Here is a 24,114-nt window from a genome sequence, read left to right on the forward strand (position 1 = left end):
GACACACAGAACATCACTTTCTCAGAGTACAAGATTCCATTTCTGCCTCACAAGGTGCATAGCTTCACTGGCTAGCTTCAAGGCAAACCTCACCGTTAAGATCCTGACACCCCCACTCTTACCTCACTGTTAAGATCCTGACACCCCCACTCTTCTCCTTGCCAAGTTAACAAGCACCTTCCTACTTCTTATGCATTGAAGTTCTCCACATCTGGCAAAACTCCCTGGAAAACAGCTACTAGTCTCATCCTCCAAAACGGCCTTTTCATATTGCCCAGACAGTGCTAAACACTAGGAGCTGCTGACACATCAAGACCACCACACAAATAACTGCCACTGTTTTCTTATACTGTGTGACTGCACCTGTTGTTCCTTATGTTAAAGGTCATTAGGGGGACAGTATTTTGGTTATGCACACTCAGCAAAGGGGGGCTTTGGTTTGTGAGGAGAACTCAGAAGCTGCAGTAAGAACTATCTTTACATAATCCAGTCTTAAATCCAAAGTGTTCCCACTTCAGTTCCCAAAAATAGAAGTTTCAGAGCTGTGTCACATGAAGAACATCATCTGAGACATCTGGATAGAAAAATCATTCAAGACATTTGTGTATATCTCTACAGTGATATAAAAATACACAGTACTGGGGAACATTACTATGGAAACAAAGTCTGTTTAAGAGAACATCTGTTCTTGTATTCTTTGCCCCACGTAAGAAACGTTACAACTGCAGTATCTCAACAGCCATTGAAGACTCAAGGTAGGAAAGCAGACTTGGCATTTATTATAAACAACCCATTTACTATTGCAAGAGATTTTCCAAAATGGAAACAAACAAAGGAGTCCCTCTACACCAGCACAGCATTCTCAAAAACGGCCTGCTAACAACTACAACTGGCTGGTCTGCCACTAGGCATTAGGTCTTATTCTAATTTCAAAATGGAAATCTACTTCAGTGATTAAGACCAGAATTAACCTAGTTAATGGGAAGCTATGTTTGTAGCATGTTATCACACCTACTGGTCTTTCCTGGTTATAGAGTTTCACAATAAGCATAGTCCTGTTATAGCTTTATGAGACATGTAATTGTTTTCAGAATTTCCTCTGATAAAACCTTGCATAACACTACACTTGAAGTCCATCCAGACATTCAGCTTGGAGTGGTATAAAGTCACTATCTTCAAGAGAAAAAGCAAGTAGAAAATTACATATACAGCTTTTTCAGACAAGATAGTTCTTGTATTTCAAGGGGCTGTTTTAAACTTTAGAATAACTTTAATCCTTGCATTTTACAGCTAATGAATGACCAGGCATGAGACTGTAATACTGGAACTCCACCCTTGTGTGACCCTGGCCCAACAAATGTCTCCTCACCCATTTGCTGATTTCCATCACAAGCAGCAGGGGGAACTAACAGGTGGTATCTTACAAACATGCCCATCCTCATACCTCCCCAGCAATTTCTGTCTCCAAGAATCCTAATTTTGCTGGATCAGACCTCTAACCTCAGAGCAGAGTGCAAGAAACACATGAGTACTGGCCCCGAGCTACTTTTCTCCATTAATACGCTCACAACCAACACAGAGTACAATGTTAAAACTGAAGGCCCATATTTACATGTAGGCAGTTAGAAAAAGTTGTGTCATCATACCTGCTCCATGCCTTTACTGTACAAGTCTTTTGCTCCTGCCACAGCAGCGAGATTGTTTGCCTCGGCTGTTGCCTAGAAAACATTGAGCACCATGTATCATTACAGCATTACCAGCTAGTTACATACATACAGTTACACTGTCCAACATGCCCCCACAAGCTCCAAAGCTTCAGATTGCCAGGAAAACACCCCACAAAAACAAGTGAAGGTTAGAGATATACATTAAAATGGGATTACTGATAAGGAGAATGTTTTCTTCAGTTTTCTAGTACAGCTGCAGGAAAACTTCCATGTGCTTGTACAGGCTTTTCACCATGAGCAATCTCTTCTGAATGCTCTATTGTTAATAAGCAAATAAGGATCACTAAACTATTAAATGTTAATCCCGATACCTCACTACCTGTGAGGAAAGAAGCAAGCTGGTATTATTTCTGCATTATACATGTGGAGTTTTGGTGTCAGAATTTGTAAGAATTTAGAACTATTTTCAACACGTGTCATGTCATGGACAGTTATTCTAGCTAATGCTGCAAGATGTCATCTTCTGTATCCCCCAGCTACATTTACGGCATGCTAAGTAGAGGAAATGATAGCAGCCTTTGTTTCACTGCAATGAGTTTTCTGAAATCCCCCAAAAGTCTAAAGATTTTGTTCCTTGAAGGACGAGAAAACACCCAGAACAGTCATGTGTTAATGAAGTGACACAGGAAGCTTAAAAAAAAAGAAAAAAAAAAAGGTCTTACAAACAGGAAATGGTTAAAACTGAACCTAAAGCCTGCACTTTGGTGAAAGCTCTTCATCCCAAACAATTCAAGAGTTCAACACACAGCTTTATACAATCAGTTTGTGTTCAGATCGCTTTAAAGCTGATTACACCCTCTTTGGATCAACCCAGAAAAGAAACCTCAATGCAGTTATCCAATCTAACAAACCCACATAGAGTAGCCCAACACTGCAAGACAGTGGCGGTAACTGCATTACTATAAGCCTTCTCCACTTTATCTGCTGCTTCTGATGCTAAAAGCCCTCTGAATAAAGTCTGAAAGATACTGACAAAACAGCAAGTTACAGGAAACACATGCTTAGAAATTGAAGTAGCTAAAAAACCCCAACCAACCAGATATACCCCTTCTCCATTTGGAAGGCTGAACTGAGGGAAGACACAAATGTGTACCTAGGCTACGCAGTTCAGATGGCTTTCAAAGTGCAAAGCTCCTTCAAGAACTACAGCTCTGTGTGGGGGAGCTTCAGACCTGCAGCAGTCATGATCTTCAATTGTAAAGAACTTACAAAGTACACATCATTTAGCAGATTATTTGAAAGAAAAATAAAAATACCTGCAGCATAGACTTTGGATGAGGTAGCTCCTCTCCTTGATAGATTTTAATATAAGCCTAAATGGGAGAGAAAAAAAGTTTATTTTTCCTAAACATTTATGATTGAGGAGAAGGAGAGAAGAGGGATGATATAGAGCTCATAGATTATTTCTTTTCAATTGAGCAAACTTCTTGATACAAATTTGGCATTGTCACAGTTATCCCTAGTGCTTTAATCGCTTTACTTTCCTGTGCATTTGAGGCTGGGGCCTAGCAGGGTAGCAGAGCACCTTGATGAGACATGGCCACTATCTCAAGCAGTGACAGGCTTGACAACACGTTTCTGCTCCCTCAAATACATCACAAGGTCTTTGCTAGGCAGGGAATCTTCACCCAAAACAAGAGCGTGAAGACGATTATCTCACAAAGCCTTTCTGGCAAAGGGTCTGTTCAAACACACCCCAGTGCTGGGAGAACCAGTACTTACATTTCCCCATATGCCTTGCTCCACTGACGTGTGGGAGGAAAAAAAGCAGATCAAAGCACTAATGCAGACAGAGCTGAGCTGCCAAAATACTTCTAGAAGCCAAGCAGGCAGCCTATCCCTCTGTGCCCCACCCCACCAATCATCAGGTGTCCTTTCTTTCACTAGGATTTCAGAAGGTAGAAGAGAACACATCCTTCATGTCTTCTCCAGCCCACAAGATGGCCTGTGGTACAGGTCTTTGGGACAGATTAGTGCACTTCAGCACTTCGGACAAGCTTTGCAAGTTGGACCAACAAAGCCACTCAGCCCCTCAGAGGCTGGGCAGTTAATTCTTTTTCATGCTACTACTGCTTGCCCCCAGGTTGTCTATAAGCTTCTGCCCTGAGGATTTTTCTCTGTAAAGGAGGTGAGAACAAGGTTACCAGTGTCCCTATACACCCAATGCTCTAGGTTGTAGGACAACCTACAAAAACGTATAGAGTTATACAGGACTCTGTTCCCTTGACACCCTTCTTGCTTCTGTAGCTATTTCCTCCAAGTAAAAGCTCTCCAGTTGCCAACTCAGACTTCACAATCTCAGCTTTAGATGCACAGTCCCAAGGGAGCAGTCCTCTTTAGTTACATAACCACAGCGTTTCCACAGCACCCTGCATGACTGCTCCCAGACTGGATACGGGATGTGAATCAGGCAGCTTTTCAACAGAGAAGATTTTACACTTGGTTTTTAGGGTGCTGTCCTTTCTAAACTGCTGTTGAATGCACACTCCTTACACTGTATAGGATCAGGACTTAGCAGAGAAGAAAGTGGAATAAAAAGCAACATGCAACCCTGTAAATACAGAGACTGAACATACGAGCTCCAGAGTGTTGATTTCAGGCTTGTCAGAACAGCCACGACTTCTGCATCCCATAGAATATCTTTCCTTTATAAAAAGTTACTTTATTTTACAAGTGTTAAGGAGTTCAGGCCTCAGATTCCTCCCTTGCATAGCTTCTTTCTTAACATCAGCCCAACTCTGTTACCTTTAACATTACATGCTCAAAAGTAGTAATGCAAAATTAACATCTTTAGGAATGAGTGCCACTTTCTCCCACCAAGCCTAAGTCATTCCAATTCAAAAAAAGATTACACACACCAGACCAATTCCTGGTGATGTACAGATTATGTTATCACATTTCTGCTGGTGTCACCATGATACCAAAACAGCTCAAGAGTAACAGCTGCAAGTATTGCACACAAACATTTCAGAGCATACAGTGGTGCTGCACATGCAAAGTGTTCAGAAAGCATCTTCCTTGCATATTAAAAATCCTGCATACCTAGCAGTTTAAGAGCTGATTTTCTATCTGTATAATCTACATGAGACCCTCTTTTTAAAAAAAGGCAATATATCCAGACAAACTAGGATTTCAAAGTAGGAAAAAAAAATTCTCTAATAGAGCTTGAAGTATTTCAGCCTATTTACAAAGGAAAAAAAACCCACAATTTTGCCAATAGTAGCTTGCTAAGAGCTACACTGCTAGGAAGTTGTGTGCCAGTTCTGGAAAGTCAGAGTAATTAAATGAAAATAAAAGTGAGCTGATCAGTGAGTATCAGCCTAGATATCTTACCTTCTCTGGGAACAACGTAGCCTAAAATTAGAATACTTTCTTTTAAGCCATTAACAGAAATAATTAGTATGAGTTTGCTTACCTTGAAGTATTCTACAAGATCTCTACAGGTCACCTTGGATCCACTAATCTCTTTTTCTACCAAGTTCTCAGGGGCAAGCAGTAACGGTACCAAATTCCGCAGTTCTTCCTTAAAATCCTCATCTATATCTAGTAAAATTCAATCAATTTCAGAAAAAAAAGTGGTTAGTCTTCTTTTTAATCGTACATTTCCTAAAGGAACACTGATAGCCCATGATCCTTCAAAATCCATAGTATCACAACTCTTGACTGCATTTTCAAGATATTTAAAGGCTTAAATACATAGTATAGCTTTAGTAAATTCTACCTACTCTCTAATCCTAACTTGTAATACTTAAATTGCATTTCCCCAATTACACCAACATCTTACACCATAATCCCACAGGTCTATGCCCTCAGTACAGAAGTGGCTGAGATCCCACTATCGCAAACCCACTTTTTCAGCCTTTGCCATTCTGATACATTCCCTCTGTTTGGGGACAAGCAGCAACTGAAGGAATCCTGACTGCCTCTCATTCTGCAGTAGCAGAAGCCTACAGCCTTTATTTTAAAGGCATTCTAGTTCTGTCCTTTGGTTTAGCAAGTTCTTAAAGAAAAGCCTTTCAAATTTTAAGTCTTTAATTTTATGAATTCTCCCCTCTGGAATCCTTATTTCTCTTTAGAAACCTTATTATTATCAGATTACAATCAACACCTAGACACAAAGACATCCATTCCCTCTGCCTGCTTAACTCTACCTCTAAACTACTGAAAAAACCAACACAATGCACATTTCTAGATTCTGTAGTTTCACCTTTTAGCCCTATATTTTTCCAGTCAAGCATTTCAATAGCCAACCATTTCCATGTTTAACTTCCATTATAAAAGAAAACAAACTCAGCGATCTGAATCAAGAAACACACAATGGAAAGCTTCCTACCATTCAACCTCCCATCAAAATTTGGATTTGTTGCAACTTTAAGACCAGGGTGGGGCAACAGGAAACAGCCAAGAGTACTGAAACAGGAGTGAATATGCTTCCTTACATTCTGTAGCTCTTCATGTTGGTTTTGCTTTACCTGAAGAAAAAAAAAAGGCAGTAAGAACTGCTAATAGTTTTGCAGTACTGCAATTAAGATTAATTATCAGCTTAAAAGCAGTAAGAGCACAAAAGTGTGTTCATTCCTGAACCTAAAAATGTCAAGTTCTAAATCCCAGAACTCTACACACAATTGGGAACATCACAAATGTGTTTTATTAGCACAAAGAGCTCATCGTGCATCACTGTCTTGACGGTAAATTGTCACTTAAGTTAGAACACCACACTAGGACTACTGGAGATAAACTTACCTGCAATCTTTTCTCTAGGAACTTTTTTCCTCCTTCCAAGCCATATGCATGTTCATAAGGGTAACTCCAATCTCTAATTAAGAACATTAGTGTCTGTAACAGGAAGAACAGCAGCAGTGAATGGCTCACATCACTCCTAAGGTCAAGAACTCCATCACACATGTGATTATTTTAAGTAAAAAAAAAAAAAAAAATTCTAAGCTTGGCTGCTCTAAATAAAGTAGCCTCGTAGTTTTGTGGTGCAAGTGTTTGCTTGTTTAAAAAAAAAAAAAAATAGTAAAACCAAACACCCAGAAAAAAAAACCACCAACCAAACTCACACCCCAAACACAAGTGCAACTCACTCCTTTTCTGAAAGGAAGTAGCCAAGTGTCTCAAAAAGATAGCTTCCCTGTTCCATGGGTTGGCCTTTTGCTATCCCACAGGGGACTACACTGTCCTCTCTCCCATCAAAGATAGAAAACAAACCTTGACATTACTGCTACATCAGATGAGGTGCTTTATGAAGAATGCGTCTTGCCTGGGCCAATCACAAGAACATGAAGGACTCACACTTGCAGGCTAAATATTCTAGAGACACAAGAGTCTTGAAACTCACCACTAACAGCAGTTGACTAGTACCCTTACAGGTTAAGGAGGATACTTCAGGATGGAAGAGATCTCAGTCTTTGTCTCCGCTAAAGAGAAGATGCCTCAAACCCTTCTCTGGCCTAGCAAACAGTCAGGAGGTGCTAGCACTTTTAACGCTGAAGCCAGTAACACTTCAATCAAGTAAGTGAAATGCAACATGGCCCTCCTCAATGCTATTTCTTAGAGGCCACATGACCTTTACACAGAACCATGTACCATCAGCAAAGACCAACCATATCTCAGAGCGAGTAAGAAGGCAGCACAAAACTTTTCTCCTTAACATCTGCACATCATTTGACACTTTCATTCCTTTTATACCTTGCAACTCAGGCACAAAGGTATACTTGCCAAAAATGTGATCCTCTTCAGCATTTTTCCATTGTGTTTTTGCCAAGAAACGTGGCAACAGGGGAAGGAAAATCAGTTTTGTAAAGAACAGGATAGCTTCAGCCTAACTAATTTCTCTTGAGCTCATTTTCTACACATTCAATTGCTTAAGATGCATTTAATGTATATAGTTACCTGAAAGGGCTTTTGGTAAATCTCTTCCATAGCTAGTCTTCCATATTCTGTGAACAACTGATAAAAAGAAGACTATAAGGATGCTACATATAAAACACTGTTTCTACTGTAAAATATTCTGTTATGTCACTAGAAAGTAAAGCATTTGATCTTAAATCCTATTATGCGTTGAGTATGGCCAACACACCTCAAGAAGAAGTACACCAATACTCAGTAAAATTCAGGAAAGAGACATGATTTCCACTGGTTTCACAGTGCCATTCCATAACTGTCAACACACCACAGCTCTAAGTGGGTGGCCTGTGGGCTCTTCTCAGAAGAAAGCTGGCTGTGTCTCTCAGCAAGTCAATTTCCAACACTTGTTTCCTAGGCTAAGGAGGTAAAAGCCTGTCTAACATTTGTCCCTTACTTCCCACAAAAGATTTATTACCGAAAATCTCAAGGAACTTGGCTACAGCCAATGTATCGACATTTAAATACAAGCCAAGTTCAGCAGCTTCCCAGATCTCTAGTTCAACCCATGACCTTAACTGATAATTGTTCTTTCCTTCCAAGTATAAAGGCAATTGCCAGCTGTCTTCCTCTCATTGCTTTCACCATCTTCAATACCAGCAGCAGCATTTTTCACTGGACTGAATGGGCCCAACAACTCACATGAACATGAACTATGGACTGCGCTGGCTGTTTCAGCAGAGGTCAATACTGTCAGGTGTTGATCCACACTTGCCCCCTTACAGTGCTTGGAGATGAAGGAAGCACACCAGTATCCTCTAGTACCAGGCGACTGTTCTTCTGCATTAAAACTAACTCCTGGAACATCTCAGATAAATTTCATAGCTAAAAGGACAGTTCCCCCTGTGCTGATCACAAGAGCACCTAAGAATTTACAAGACTAATTTAACACAAATTAACTTCCAAGCCCTTGTGACCCTGAGCAAAAGAAGCTCTGAAGTGGCCAAGCACCCACATGAAACTGGCTCTTTTGATCCTAACTCCCTACCCCATTCACTTCCCTGCTATATGAAAAAGGCAGCCAGAGACCAACAGTATTTCAGAATAACATAAATTCCTGTTATAACAGAAATTCAGAATTTCCTTCCCTCAGCCCACAATTCCTTGCCCCAACTTTAAATGCATGGGTGTCCCCTACCCACCGCTTATATTTATCACCCTTCTCTTCCCTTCCTTCCCTCAATCTCACCCTCCAGTATAACAGAAAGGGATTGCCCTATTCAGATTGCACTGAGGCTTACAAAGGACCAAATTCATGAGGAAAGCATGTCTTTCAAATAATTAGCGAAGGCTTTTTTGTTTGTAGTGCTTGATTAAGGTTTTTTTTGGGGGGGTGGAGGTGTGTTGGCCCAGTGATACAACTCTGTTAACTGAGAACAGCATCACAAGACTATGTTTAGTTAGTGCTCTTCTACATCCAGTACTGGCAGCCAGTCTTTCACAGCACTGACCAAGACAGAAGTCCTTTCAATCAGAAGACACGTAAAATAGTTTTACGCTGTGATAAGGTCATGGCCTGAGCACAGGCAGGCATTTGTTAATACACAAGCTAGCCTTTAAAGCTACAGGCTTTAAGTTAAGGAGATAAGGGTCTTGAACCATTCACATGAAACTGAAATTCAGTGGCCTTTGACCACAATGTTCCATTAGAGGATGAAAACCCTACAGTAGAGAGAGAACAACTCTTCCCTGCTTTTGTTTCTAAGCAGAAGTAAAGCTCTGTAGAAGTATCTCAGTTGAAAAACTAGAGAATGCTTGTGGGTAGAAGACGCTCTTTCTCTCCTGACCCAAGCTCCCACATTTCTGGTTATGAAATACCATCCATTTTCCTGTTTTAGGGAAAAAGCAGAAACGTTGGAATTTTCTCATTAAGTACTTCCATAAATCACTTTCCTTTATCATCCTTTCAGGCATTTCAGAACATACCATATAGAGAGCAGACTTCAGAAAGACCAGATTTAGCCTGTACTATTTTACCTCTGCATTGGTACAGCAGAAGCATCACAGAGTTGATGCAAATAATGTTGTTCTAGGTAGTATTAGTTTTAGCATCGGGTCAACTTCAGTGTTTTATATGAAGTAGCAGGCAGCTCCCAAACATTAGTAGTAATTTCAAGAACAATGTCAAGACTATCAGTTCAGAAGCAGCTTAATATAAATTCAGCATATTCTTACCTGCAAATGTTGAAGGTCATCTTCCTGAATATTCTGGGACAAGTTGTATACCTGCAAGACACAGTAAAAGAATTAGTGAAATATGAAACCATTATCTTAAATTCATGTAGTCTCTTTTAGGTATCTTGAGTATTTTTATCCCCTCCAGAAAAGTTTAACTACCTGAAAGCCAGCAACTAGAAAGGAATCAGAGAAGACTGCTTCAAATCACCCCATAGGTGCGAGACAGGAGGATTGTGAAGGGCACATCTGTTTGCCACCCTCAAGTCCAGGTGCTCTAGAATTCAGTGATCCAGCAGCTGCATCTCTGACTCAGAAATGACTAGGTAGTTAGCTCACCAGGTTTTTTTGCTTTCAAATCTTCCCAGAGAAATCTGATTTTATCCGTGGAGCTCACAACTGTTTCAATAGCATGAATATTGAACAGCTGTAAACTCAAAGATGCATCAATAACCCACAACTTACCCTAACCACAGAAACAACAAAACAAACAAAAAAAGCTACGCACACACACACCCCAAAACCAGGGCAGAAGTAGTGTTCCACATACTCCTGTTACTTTCATGTTGTAGCATGTGTGAAGGTCACTTGTCATCCCTCAAAAACCTGCTCACTTTTGGCACATTTAAGGCACAAGCTGAAAAGTAGTTTTGGGCATAGCACAAGAGAATCATCAAAAGTTTTACAGTGGCAGCAATTGTAAGTTTAGTGTAACTTCACCCCACACTGTATCTAAAGTCCTAAAAAAGATTCTGTAACACATCTGTACAGAAGCGGTTGCTACTTTGACATCTTTTTGGGGGATTCCCCAGTTCGGTTAGCAGTTTAAATCAGCTTGGCCTTCAATAACCTTGATTCCACAGAGAAACTTATGTAGTATACTACACTGAAAATAAGACACTAAGTATGAAAGCTTAAATGGTAGCTGGAGGAAGACATGCAGGTGAACTTGCAAAGCATGTCTAAAAAGATATTCTTTGCATGTTCAGGATAAAGTGTTCCTATAGCTGCCATTATTTGCCAGCACAGGTATTCTCACCTGGACAGAACTCGTCATGGTGCTCAGAGCAAAAACCGTTGCACAGTCTTTGATAGTGGATTGGCTATCAAAGGCACCTTGGGTATCCATGAGTAGTACAGCAACCTAGAGAGTTTTAAAGAGCAGCAATAGTTAACAAAATTGTTAACATTTTTAGACTCCAGGCCATTGGGACAACTTCTATTCAAGTAGAGCAAGTCTCTGCCCCTATACCTACTTATTAAACCTCAGTAAGCTCCCTGTGCACATGCCTATATGCACTTACTGCTGAGTAAGCAACAATTAGAGGGCCATGTCATCAGCCTTAAGTCCTTGGCCTTGCTACCCTTGTTACCTTCTCCCACAGAAATAGCCTCCCTTAGCCCCGTGGGTGTAAAGTGCAGAGCAATGGAAAGCTCTTATTCACTGGAAGAACTTCAGTCTCAGCTGACTGTCCAGGATAGTTCATTATCGCTAAGAGAGAGATGGCTACTTTTAAAAATATATGTATCTTAAAATAATCATTTTCAGAAGAAAACGAGATAATTAATACTGACTGTCTGCTAGAATGACAAGGAATGAATTGATTTTAATGCTAAAAGTTAATCTAATTTTCATCTTTGGGATCTACTACAATTCCCTTCTCTTGCAGTTAAGAGATGATTGATAAGCAAGAACAAGCGAGTGATTTGTACTCAGATCACAAACAGATCCTCACAAGAGGATCTAGCCAGAGAACTGGTTAGCTATGAAATTTGGTAAAACTTCCTGCGTGCCCTTAAGCCACTACCATGTTTAAGATCAGTGTCCCATGTTAATCGGCCATCAAATGTTTCCTTTGCAAATGCACAGTTAAACTGACTTAAGAGTTAAAAAAGAGGCACCAGCTTTGATTAGAACAGAGTTAGTTAGTGCCTCTTATCCCACTGATTTAGTCTGTCTCTCTTTTTTTTTCAGACTACCTGTTAAACTATATAGAAGGACCAGCTTCCAGACACTGAAGCAGTTTCCAGTACTTATAGCCATACATTACATTTCACTAGAACACAGCTAAAAGCTAGAACACATTCTCAACTCTCAAAAAACAGTGTTTGTTACAGAGATGTTCTTATCACAGCATTTGTCTGTATATGGTATTTACAGCCATTACAGTTTTACAACATCCACAGGATAACCCACCAATCAGCCTGGACAGAGCAGACCTTGCCAAAACAAGTACTCTCAGAATGGGACTATTGTTGGAGATTGAATCTTACAACCCAGCAGGAAAATTCATACCTGCACTGATATAAGGGTTCAAAATATGTTATGCAGCTACTGAATGCAAAGGAAAGCAACTGATTTTTGAACTGCCTCCATGAAACCCATGGCAATAAAGGCATACACACAGAGGCAAAAATCCTTACATACACCTGTTTAAGTCAAGCACTTACCTTTGTCCCATTGGGTTTATCAATTACAAATACTTCACTCCAAATCTGAATGCCAGTGGTTTCCCGTTCACATCCACCTCTCCATGTAAACCCAGTCAATGGTTCAGTGTTTCCACCTATCCAGCAAGGAGAAGTCTACAAAAAAGAGGAGAAACTTATTTAAAACCAAGATCTTTTTTTAAAAAAAAAACACAGTGTTTTAGCAGACTTCCACATTGTTCTCTCATTTTCCTGAGACAATTGACAACACTACACAAAATATTAAAACACAATGCTACTCTGCTGTGTTTCAAGAATTGTCCGAAGAAACGCTGTTCAAGTCTACTGTATTTCAATGGTTGCACAACTCTTCAGCCACTGAAGAGTACATGTGTAGACCTTTCAAGTCTCAAGCACTCAGAGCTAATGAGAACAGCTCAGTTTGGTCCATCAGTTCCACTTCGCACTCATGCTCTTCTCTCACAGTTGAGAGGACTCAACTCAAACATACTTGCAAATAGCATGTATTTTCACTACAGGAACAGCTAAACCTCTGCAAGGAACAAAAAACCTGATCTTAATCGTCTCCCTTCCCCCTCATAAAGAGGTCAGCTGCTGAAACTAGCTACACATCTAAGCCCCTGCACTAACAGCAGGCGTCACAAGACTCCCCAACACCAGCTTATTAGCTTACAGAAGCCAAAGAGAATAGGCAAGGAAGGACCAGAAGATCTACAATCTATAGTCGTCACAGTTAGAAAATACGATTCAAGAGAAAAGGTCACACTGAGAGTTTATTATATGTCAATCAATCCACCCATATTAAAATTGTATTGACACATTGCCCACTTTGGGAAAGGCTATCAGAGAGTCAAGTACAGTTTGCAGCTAACATTTCTGGCTGATGGTACTGTAACAATGCCTTCAGTCCTCAAGGACAGGCAATACATGGAGCAGTGGCTCCCACAGAAGAATCCAGCCATTGTATGAACACATTTAACCCAAAAATGTAGTCTATGTACTGGGCAAGTAAGGAGCATGAACAGGCACCCTGAGGAAGTTTCACTGTGATAGGTTTATATACACTGAAATCCTACAAGACAGAAGCGGTAGGCAGACAACAGTTTAGCTGATGAGGGGGCTTAGAGAAAAACCCTTTCTTTTACAGACTAGAACACAGCATGCTGGCAGAACAGAAAGAGATGTTTAATGAATTTGCCTCTGACTGCCCAGAGGTTACCAGCCAAGAAAGTGCACTCTTTAAGCAGGTTAAAGGGAAGACTACTCAATTCACTAGGCTATGGTCTCTACCTTGCTGACTCCACCACACTGGCAGTAGTCAGAAAAGAGCTCAAGACACATCTCTGCGCACCTCAGGAAACGGCATGAGCACCCAGGGGCTGTACAGAGTAGAAATACTTACTACAAGTGAAACTGCTTATTTCTAAAGTGGAATGGGAAAAAAACCTGCACACATTCCTCACGCCTAGCAGCATGCAGAGAAAACCATACTAAGAAGGAAAGGCAATCAAGCAGTTCCGCACCAGCATTCTCCCAAACCCTAAGTGCACACCATTCAGCTCCGCCATTTGGATCAGACATAGCAAAAGCAAGATGAGGAGGTAAGAATTCAGAAAATGAACACAGGTATCCAAGTGAAGAGAATCACAGCTTTTTACAGGTAGGTTATTTGGAGGGGCTTTTTTTTTTTTGTTTGGGGGGGCTTGGGGGAGTTGGGGTGTTTGGGGTGTTTGTTTTTTTATTTTTGGGTGTTTTTCTTCTATTTTGTTTGTTTTGTCAGGCACATACACATCTATCAGAGAGACCAAGAAAAACCTGAAGAGCTTTCCACTGGAGTTTTTTATCCCAGAAGATGCTTATGCATCCACTGACCGCTCTAGAAATCAAATCTCCGGGTCTGCTTTGGACTTCCAAGTACACTCCAGGATACAGTTTGCAATACTGAATCATATTTCACAGGTATATGTCAAGAGATTGTGGCTTATATTTTTTTCAAAATAATTTGTTACGTTATTCAACAATATGTTCTATTTGTCACTTACATAAGAATACTTTTTCCCAGTTTGGTCCAGAAATTATCCTTATTTGTAGTAATTCAGACCAAAACTACACAAATCTCTTAACAAGTCCCTCAAAGAGCACTAGGTATGACCACATGTGATTTCATATGTGATTCATGTCACAGGAGACTTTGGTGTCTTAACAGGCACAACTTCAGCTGAAGGCACTTCATGTTTATGATCAATGCACTTAAGCCTGTCTCTGACTGACCCCTACGTCAGTTTTAAGCACTCCTAGCTTGTTACCTCCCTCTTTCCATAGTTAAAACTCAGTATTTTAACAGTCTCCATCCATCAAGTTGGCTTGAAAGATATTCAAGAAATGGGAGGAAAAAAAACAAACACTTTGTTCCTACATGAAATCAAGCTAGAAGCTGCACTACAATTTTGTATCAGTCACCTAAAAGATAACCTCTCTAAATGTATTCCACACTAAAGAAAGGACCAAAGCAGCTTTATTTGCATAGTGCCATTAGTACACAGTGCACCTTGCAGATTACTACAAGCTAAGAAGGTCATACCCCTATAAAAAAAGCTTTTAAATCTAAATTTACTAGTGTTATTGCACCCAACTCTTAATAAGGCTTAAACTGCATGTTGCAGATAACGGGATCCTTGCTTGTTGAGTACACAACTGCTGCTCTTTTGTGGCAGGTTATTCTGTTCCATTTCAAATGAGCAATCATAATACTAAGTATCCGTGCTTGAAATGAGATGCACATCTCCCTGAAGTTAGTGACCAATCTCAGCCATGCCAAAATCCTACCTATGACTTCAACTGGCACAAGTTTTAGAATGGTAACTTTTCACACAACTTCCAACTCTTGGTTTAAGACAAGAAAATGGGATTCTTGAGTATCTTGGCAAGTTTTTCATCACACATGTTAATATCCACAGGGGAGGATATCCCAAAATTGCTTGATTAGCGTACAAACTGAACGCAGATGCTTTAGTATTTTGTGCAGGATCCAGTATTTAGTTCACAGAAAATACACACTTGTAATTAAGCCTGACTGAAGATGGAGCAATCAGACTAATGAGTACTGTAAAACTATACCAAGGCCTTCCCTCCCATACTGAAATTTGCATAAGCATAGAGGATACCATTTGACTTGATACAATTCAGCTCAAAAGAGGCAGCATTTGACTCATCTTCTCTCACCCCCAACTCCCATCAATCAGTCTACAGCAGCTCTGATGCTTGTCGAACTCTTTCACTAAGCCAGTTTACATCACTGAGCTGGCAGGAAAACAATTCAGCCAAATGCAGTGTCTTCTGGTGCATCAAGTTTAAATACCCTGGGGGTATTTAAAAGATGGGTAGGCAAGATGCTTATGTACATGGTTTAGTGGTGGGATGGCAGAGTTAGGTTAACGGTTGGACTTTATGATCTTAAAGGTCTTTTCCAACCTAAACAATTCTATGATTCTATGAGTTTGATCAGCTCAGCTAAGGGCCTGCAAGCATTACAGCTTCAGAATGCAAATGCTTGGCCAGAAGCAGCACACAGAGAGCAAGACCTCTCTGCTTTGATATAATTGTTAGCAGTAGATGGCCAAGTCTGCCTTCAACTTCAGTTTAAGTGAAGCAAATGGTATTTTGAAGGACATCTTTAGAAAACTGAAATAAGTGATTGCACAATAAAGGGAACAGAGAGGCATGATATTACACAAGGGTGAAACAGTGTTTCAATCCATTTTGCTTTATGAACTTTAGTTTTATTTCACAACCTGAAAGTTAGAGTATTTGCTTAAAGCCCACCCTTTCTATTTTTTGAAGGAACTAGCACTACCTCTCCCCAGCCACCATCTAGCTCAGATTGCTATACTTCTTGGGAGTTTGGGTTTTTTGCTTGTTTGGGGTTTGGTTTTTTGTGGTTTTTTGGTTTTTTTGTTTGGTGTTTTTTGTTTTGTTTTTTTTTTTTTTAATATAAACAGGACACTAGAGGGGGTTTATATACACACTCACAAAAGCCACCCACCGAACAGCTATATCAATGAAACATTTATTCCTCCCTAGGTTAAAAGAGTCTTAAGAAGTTGGGAGCACCAGCTTGCTACTCTGTATTCCTCCTAACATATCCTCAGTGTCTTTCTTACAGAGCTCTTGGCAAATCAGTAAGAGGAATTCAACAGCAGGCACTACTGGGAATAAGAGAAAGGAAGTCTTCAGCTGTCAACTATCAGCAGCTTCTTTGCAGTATTCCCTGTAAATGCAGGGTTCATCTTGATTTCTCCTAAAGCCAGCTAGCACAAAGGTAAAACAGACGCAGTCGTGGTTAGCTTCTGCTACCATGAATTCCAGCTCTGAAGAACAGCAACCAAAAAAGAAATCAGTTCTGGTTTGGGGTGGGTTTTGGGTTTTTTTCTTTTTTTTTTTGGGGGGTGGGGCGGCAGAGGGAGGGAGGAGGTTGGGGGTTTTTTGGGTTTTTTTAAAGATCTTCAAAAAGCAAAGTTGTTCATATTCATTATGCAGGTTAAAAGAAACACACCACAACCTGTGACAGGCAGACATGTATGCTCACAGGAGGCCCCACCCCACCTTCTCCATATCAGCCAAGAGTATAGCAGACACAAGACAACACCAGCCAAAAGCTACAAACTAAGAGAAGAAATTAAACTTTGGGTCAGGCATTCATTAACCAATGACTTAAAAGGATTTTAAAAGTTCCTGGATTATGCTGAGACAGACATTCCAAGCAGCAAACAGAAGACTTTCTCCCTTTGTCATACCTCAGATTTAAGCAGATTTAGTCCTCCAATACCTACCTAATAACATTCTTCCTTTTGCAACAACAGGTAAGCTAGTTCTACAGTATGATTTCAGGAGATCAAGTCAAAGCAAGATTCCTCCAAGTCATGACTTTGATGAGCCCTTCCCTAAAGCTCAACTAGAAGGCCACGATGCTCCCTCATTCAAGTTCCATGCCCGCTTACTGGTGTCCCCATGTAAGTTCCCTTGATAACTGCAGGAAAATTTATACTGAAAAAACTGTCACTTAAATACACTTCTTCACAGAGTAGAAACAGACTAGCTGGCTTCCAAACCCCCCAATAGTAAGAAAAATCTGACCTACTATATTTGTGCTCAAGTCAACAAATACAAATGTAAATTACTGAAATAGCAAACTACTTTTCTCCTGCAGGGAAAATCCAAATTACTCACCCTGTTATACATGTATCTAAGCATGAAGTCCAGCAGAAAAGATTTTCCTTTGCGGAAAGCTCCTGCTACAGACACAACTACTATGTTAAGATCTTTGATGTGTTCCTGAAGTAAGATTTTTTCCAATGCTTCTTCATCTAATTCAAAGTTATGGTCATCTTCATGAGCAAGAACAATCTGTATGGGGCGTGGCTTATCCAAATCCACCTCATCATCCGAGTCTGGCAGGGCATCCGAGTCAGGTAGGGCATCCTCCTCTTCTTCTTCCTCATAATGCTTACCTGCAAATTGACAGGTTACAATACATTAGTCAGAGCTTAGGGCAGGCACTAGACATTTCTTCGAACTGAAGCCTTGAGCTGGGCTTTCATTCCAGGCAGCAAGAGTGATATTCTTGGGAATGCACATGTGCAGACAATGAGATCAACAGCAGTTCCCTGTCTGTTTTCATCAGCTTTGTGTATCGTCTACATTTCAGATCTTCAGCATTCTGTATGTTTTAAGAAATCACAAAAGAAAACTGATTTTCGGCATCAAAGCCCCTTTTAAAGGCTTCTTAAATATAACTTTCATTAAAAAATCAGGGGACTTTCTTACCTGGAAAAAATTAATTAGTTTAAAACAAGCTCCAAAGAACACCAAAAAGGCCATTTTTCAATAAATTTCTTATCCTTTTGGGGTGGGGGGAGAAAAATCAATGTTTTCTGTCAGTTTTGCTAGCCAACATGTACAAGCAAGACCACTAATCTAGTATTAACCCCAGGATTATATACATCAGCAGATGACCAAGTTCCTCTCTAACTCAATACATTACACCTGTTTCAATTCTCAGTACAGCAGACTTCAGAATGCCTATTCACTGCTTGCAAGAGGATAAACACCTGAGCATGTGCAAGGCCTAACACTTCTGGGATAAGAAAAACAAAAAACACTGAAGTAGTTTCTGACTTCATACTCTTCCTATGACACATTATTAGGCAAGATTCAGTAACAGTAAGTACCAATTCAGCCAAAAAGAGCTAAGAGAATACTTTATACACAATTTAAGAATCAATACCCTTTCAGGATCAACCAGTAGCTGAAAGAACTGTAACTCAGATGAGATTTAAGTTACTAAAGAATGATAAATTAAGGTAACACAGCCCTTCAAACATACAGCATAATAGTACCAATTTTCCTGACTTCCAGAATTCAGGAGTTGCAGAATTAGAGGCCTAAAAGAAAACTAAACAGATTGACCTGTCCAAGATGAAGTCTTCTCTCTTGTTCAAGTACCACAACATTGAAGTTTGTCTCACAGCAGAAACGAACTCTATACTGGCCTGATTCCACTCTTCCTATCAAGCACCTGGAAGCACTTTTGTACTTACAGAATTGCCTCCAACTTCAGATTTATGTTTTGCCATATTCTATTAGAACCCCACGTGCACAAACCTGACTGAGGCACCTTCCTAGCAGTTACTTATCTGGGAACATCACTGTATGATTTTAAGTACACTGGACTGCTAGTCATGCTTGCATTTCCAAGCATTCTTTTAACAAAGCAGCAGCCATCTCTAGTTACTTCATGCATTGCACACAGGTATGTTACATGACCCCATGCTTCCTATGAAAGCAGCCCAGAAGCAGTGTTCTCTTGCAGGACCTGTCATGAGGCATCATGGAATGCACTGCAGTCTAATTCATTCATGGCAGAGACCCTGCCAATACCCACAGGACCTGCCAAGTCATTCCTGCCAGACTTGCATCCTAGATACCATCCTCAGCAAAAGACTTATGAACAGTGCTCCAATGCACCCTGTTGTGTAGATGTAATGAGATGTTTGAGTCATTACCATGAACTTGAAAAACTGGTAACATCGGGACCCTGGAGTTTTTCCAGCAGCTGTCCCTTTAGCCGGTTCTGACATTTCCCTTCATTGCAAATCGGAGAGGACACTTCCATTTCCAAGCATTGAATCTGTACTGCCTCAAAGGCCAGTAGCACTAAATCTTGAAAAAAAAAAAAATTGGTTTGAATACATTAAGCTGGTGTAGTACTTGGTTTGAAAAGGAAGTAAACATGAAACTAAACTCCAACTTTATACAAGTGGGCGTGCAAAACAGCCCCCAGCATCACCCTAACTCAAACTGGTTGACAAAGCAGCCCAAAAAATTCAATTGCACCAGCAGGCCTGACAACTGGAAGGAATAACTTCAAGAAGAAAAGCTGTCAACAGAACACCAAACTATACAAACAACAATGACACAATAATGGTCACCGCTTCAGAAGAAAAACCTCGCACCTTTGGCCTACAGCCTTTGTATTCTAAGATATTAAACAAGCCCTCTTTTTTGAGAGAGTTTATCAAACGGGTTTATGCCCCATATAGGTAGCATCCTTTGTATGCCAGAAAACTTGGGAGGATAGCCCAGGTCAGGTATGAAGATTTTGACAGTCAGAAAGCAAGCCTTCAGCATCACAGCCTAGAAACATAAAGGGAATAATTCTATTGATAAAAGCATGAAGATCAGAGAGCTTCAATAAGAGACATCTGTGGTTTAGCAAACAGTTACTCACACAACGTATCAAAGCCTCTGCTTCTATGTATTCCCCAGGCCACAGGTTTAACTTGAGAACGTAAAACAGCCTTATATGCTTTTATTTGAATGCATACTTCACTTCAGCTACAGTAAGGTATCAGTTCCGTAAACTAAGGTAGACCGTAAAACAGTCTGAAGCAAAATCTACACCTTCTCTTCATTCACTTGAAGCCTGACATTAACCATCTTTTCCTACCTGAAAGTCATCAGAACCTTAGCAGACCTCAGAGCAAATTGTAGCCGCATCCTTCCACCAGCACAGAGCATAACCACCCAGAGCCTTGTCAAGGCAAGAAGCTTTCCGAACAAATAAGTAGAGTGGTCTTTTATCATTAGTTATTTCTAAACAAGCTGATTCTCCTTATCACAAGTAGATAGTACTATCACGAGCTTACAAACAGTACGCCCATTAAAAGCTCACAACATCTTGATAATATTCTGCACCCCTGGAGCTCACTTAGCTCAGGGGGGACAGGAGACAAGATTCACCTTAGGCCCTATTCAATTCCTACTTGATTTCACTTACCAACAGAAATTGGAAAGTGAAGTCCAGAGCATCAAGTTGGGGTTTTTGTTTGTTTTGGGTCAGGTTGGTTTGTTAGGGGTTTTTTTGACTAGTCAGTCTAATATATCTGAAAGCTCCCAACTAACGTACAGAAAAGACCATCATTGCCATGAATCCGAGCATTTTAGAGTACAGAGAACTACAGCTATGAATGAAACTTGATCCATCCAGAAGAGCTGGACAATGGAGCTTGATAACTTCATGCTCGAGTTGTAGAGAACACCCTTCCCTTCAAGAGACTTTGAACTAGTTAGCAATTATCAGGACAAACATCTCACAAGCATGTTATCTGTAGAACAAGTGCTAGTGCTCATGCCATCAGCATAATCAGCACATGCTAACCTGTCATGTGCTCCTAGGCAGACGTTACAACTTTTTTGGTCCTTTATACTACCTTCAGGCTGCTTACCCTGTTACTCTGGCTAGTCACTGTCTCAGTCAGCACTAGAGTACTTTGGTAGCCTTTCTAGAAGGCTTTGGCAACCTGCACAGAAGGATCACATTCTACTTCCAAGAACTACCTTCAAAGCGGCCTCTCAGAACAATGGTCAGGAGAAGAAATCCCACTTCACGTCCACTTTTCTGCAAAAGCTGCAGAAGCATTGTAATACGTTCTGTAAGTACTCCTTATTTCCCCCACCCCCTTTCCTCACCTGCCCCAGCATGGTCATAGTGTACTACTTGAAACTCAGAATTCAAGTGGGTTTGTCCTAAAGCCCAGTCTAAGGACCACAAACTGCTCTAGATTCTTGTAATAGTCCAGTTCCGGTAAATCAAGTATAGGAACAGATGAGGACTAACTTTAGAAGATGTGGCTTTCACAGATGACCACTCCTACACTGAAGTGTTTCTAGCCAACTGGACAGTAATTTGGACTTGCAAAGCTCATGGCAGCCTCCCTGTATAGGTCTCCATGACAACATATTCTATACTGCTACAGAGGCAACTAAAGCAGACTTCTGTTGTTTTGGGGTTTTTGTTTGTTTGGGTTTTTTTATAGTGTCACTTAAAACTTTGAGAACTCCAGTTCCATCTCAGTAATGGGGTTACAGAACCAGCACCCCCACCCCATACATTCACACTCAGAGAGTGATTGTTTCAGAGGCATGGCCGACAGCTCCTTGCACTGCATGCAGAACAATTAGGCAATGCTGCCTCCTGCCAAACTACTACAGACTGGCTGATAGATTCATCCAACTCACTTGTGGGGCTGGTCTCACTGCTGTTAGAAATCTCCACGCATACAAAAGACTGGACCTCACGTTTTTCATACATACAGAAAAGCTCTCATCTGTCAAAGCATATGGCACTAGAGCTTGTAGCACAGTGTTGCAGACCCAGAAAGCCACAGCTACATTTTTCTTTTTTCAAGATGTTCAAAGACCTTCAAGATCATCAAGTCCAACCTTTAACCTAACACTGCCATCCCACCACTAAACCATGTCCCTAAGCACCTCGTCTACATGTCTTTTAAATACCTCCAGGGATGAGGACTCAACCACTTCCCTGGGCAGCCCATTCCAGTGCTTGACAACCTTTTCTGTGAAGAAATTTTTCCTATTGTCTAACCTAAACCTGCCCCAGCGCAACTTCAGACCATTCCCCCTCGTCCTATTGCCCATTACCTGGGAGAAGAGACCGACCCCCACCTCGCTACAGCCTCTTTTCAGGTAGTTGTAGAGGGCAATCAGGTCTCCCCTCAGCTTCCTCTTCTCCAGACTAAGCAACCCCAGTTCCCTCAGCCGCTCCTCGTAAGCCTTGTGCTCCAGACCCCTCACCAGCTTTGTGGCTCTCCTCTGGACATGTTCCAGCAATGCAACGTCTTTCCCATAGTGAGGGGCCCAAAACTGAACACAGCATTCAAGGTGTAGCCTCACCAGTGCCAAGCACAGGAGCACGCTCACGTCGCAGGACCCGGCACTTGGCCTTCTTGAACCTCATGCAGCTGGCCTCAGCCCATCGATCCAGCCTGGCCAGGTCCCTTTGCAGAGCCCCCCTCCGCTCAAGCAGATCAACACTTCCACACAGTTTGGTTTCATCTGCAAACTTACTGAGGGTGCACTTGATCCCCTTGTTTAATATCTTTATCAACAACCTGGACAAGACCAGCCCTAGAATTGAGCCCTGGGGGACACTGCTTGTGACCAGTCACCAACTGGATTTAACTTGGTTGACCACAACTCTCTGGGCTCAGCCATCCAGTCAGTTTTTTACCCAGCAAAGAGTACAACTGTCTAGGCCATGAACCACCAGCTTCTCTAAAAGAATGCCGTGGGAAAATGTCCCAAAGGCTTTGCTGAAGTCCAGGTAGACAACATCCACAGCCTTTCCCTCACCCACCAGGTGAGTCACCTGGTCATAGAAGGAAATCAGGTTGGTCAGGCAGGATCTGACTTTCATGAATCCATGATGGCTGGGCCCGATCCCCTGATTGTCCTCCATGTGCCTGGTGAGCACACTCAAGATAAACCGCTCCATAATCTTCCCCCATTCTGAGAACCGCTCCATAGTCTTCCCCGGTACCGAGGTCAGACTGACAGGTCTGTAGTTTCCCAGATCCTCTTTCCAGCCCTTCTTGAAGATAGGCGTCACATTTGCCAACCTCCAGTCATCTGGGACCTCCCCTGTTATCCAGGACTGCTGATAAATGATGGAGAGTGCCTTGGCAAGCTCCTCTGCCAGTTCTCTCAGCACTCTTGGGTAGATCCCATCTGGCCCCATAGACCTGTATATGTCCAGGTGGCATAGCAGGTCGAAAACTGCTTCCTCCTGGATTATGTGGGGTTTATTCCACTCATCATCCCTGTCTTCCAGCTGGGGGTGGGGGTGGTGACGTGACTACCCTGGGGTAACTTGTCGGGCCATTAAAGACTGAAGCAAAGAAGGAGTTAAGTATCTCAGCCTTTTCCTCATCCTTAGTGGCAATGTTCCCCCTTGCATCCACTAGAGGATGGAGGTTCTCCCTGGCTCTCTTTTTGCTGTTAACTATTGACACTCATCGGCCAAGTATCCAGAACAAGCACCATTTGTTGAAATGTTAAGCCAGATTTTGAGAACAGTAGCTTCCTGTGTATGTACAGACAATATTTCAACTGAGCAAGCTCAACTAAATAACACGTTTCTTAAAAGTATGAGGTAAAACAAAAAGCCAGTTCCTGCTTCCCCTAAGCACACAGCTAGCAGCTGTCCTATTTGTCCTGCAGTGTAAGAACACGGGAGAGATAAACAGCTCAACCTGCATGCTATGAAAATAAGAGACAGCCTGCTTTAAATGCAAGTTCCTACCTTTAAGCACATTAATTGAAATGAAGTACCAACACAGTTTTCTTTAAGTTTCAACCCAAATACAGCTTGAGCTCATTAAACACATCATTCATATTCTTTCATGACAAAAAAAAAAAAAAAGAGCAGCACACACTAATTGCTAAACTTGGTTTTAGATGCAATATAGGTTTTTGATCAACAAGCACTGAATGACAA

The 24,114-nt window shown here is 41.2% G+C and overlaps 1 protein-coding gene across 3 annotated transcripts in view; it reads right to left on the reverse strand.

The window, feature by feature from the left end:
* Nucleotides 1-24,114, reverse strand: part of ATL2 (atlastin GTPase 2) — a 38,817-nt gene that overhangs the window by 3,846 nt on the left and 10,857 nt on the right. Inside the window, exons 1-11 of one of the 3 annotated variants that reach the window (XM_009644563.2) lie at nt 19,322-19,361; nt 17,487-17,767; nt 12,261-12,395; nt 10,849-10,953; nt 9,810-9,860; nt 7,623-7,679; nt 6,471-6,563; nt 6,061-6,199; nt 5,143-5,270; nt 2,984-3,040; nt 1,647-1,718 (exon numbers count right to left, since the gene is read on the reverse strand). In XM_009644563.2, coding sequence (XP_009642858.1) covers nt 1,647-1,718; nt 2,984-3,040; nt 5,143-5,270; nt 6,061-6,199; nt 6,471-6,563; nt 7,623-7,679; nt 9,810-9,860; nt 10,849-10,953; nt 12,261-12,395; nt 17,487-17,767; nt 19,322-19,346 — 1,143 coding nt within the window. In that variant the 5' untranslated portion in view covers nt 19,347-19,361. Of the gene's footprint in view, nt 1-1,646; nt 1,719-2,983; nt 3,041-5,142; nt 5,271-6,060; nt 6,200-6,470; nt 6,564-7,622; nt 7,680-9,809; nt 9,861-10,848; nt 10,954-12,260; nt 12,396-17,486; nt 17,768-19,321; nt 19,362-24,114 lie in introns of those variants that run through there. The other 2 variants (XM_035893814.1, XM_035893873.1) reach the window with 2 other exon arrangements.

This window comes from Egretta garzetta, unplaced genomic scaffold (assembly GCF_000687185.1).
Source record: "Egretta garzetta isolate BGI_Z169 unplaced genomic scaffold, ASM68718v1 scaffold360, whole genome shotgun sequence".
NCBI lineage: Eukaryota > Metazoa > Chordata > Aves > Pelecaniformes > Ardeidae > Egretta > Egretta garzetta.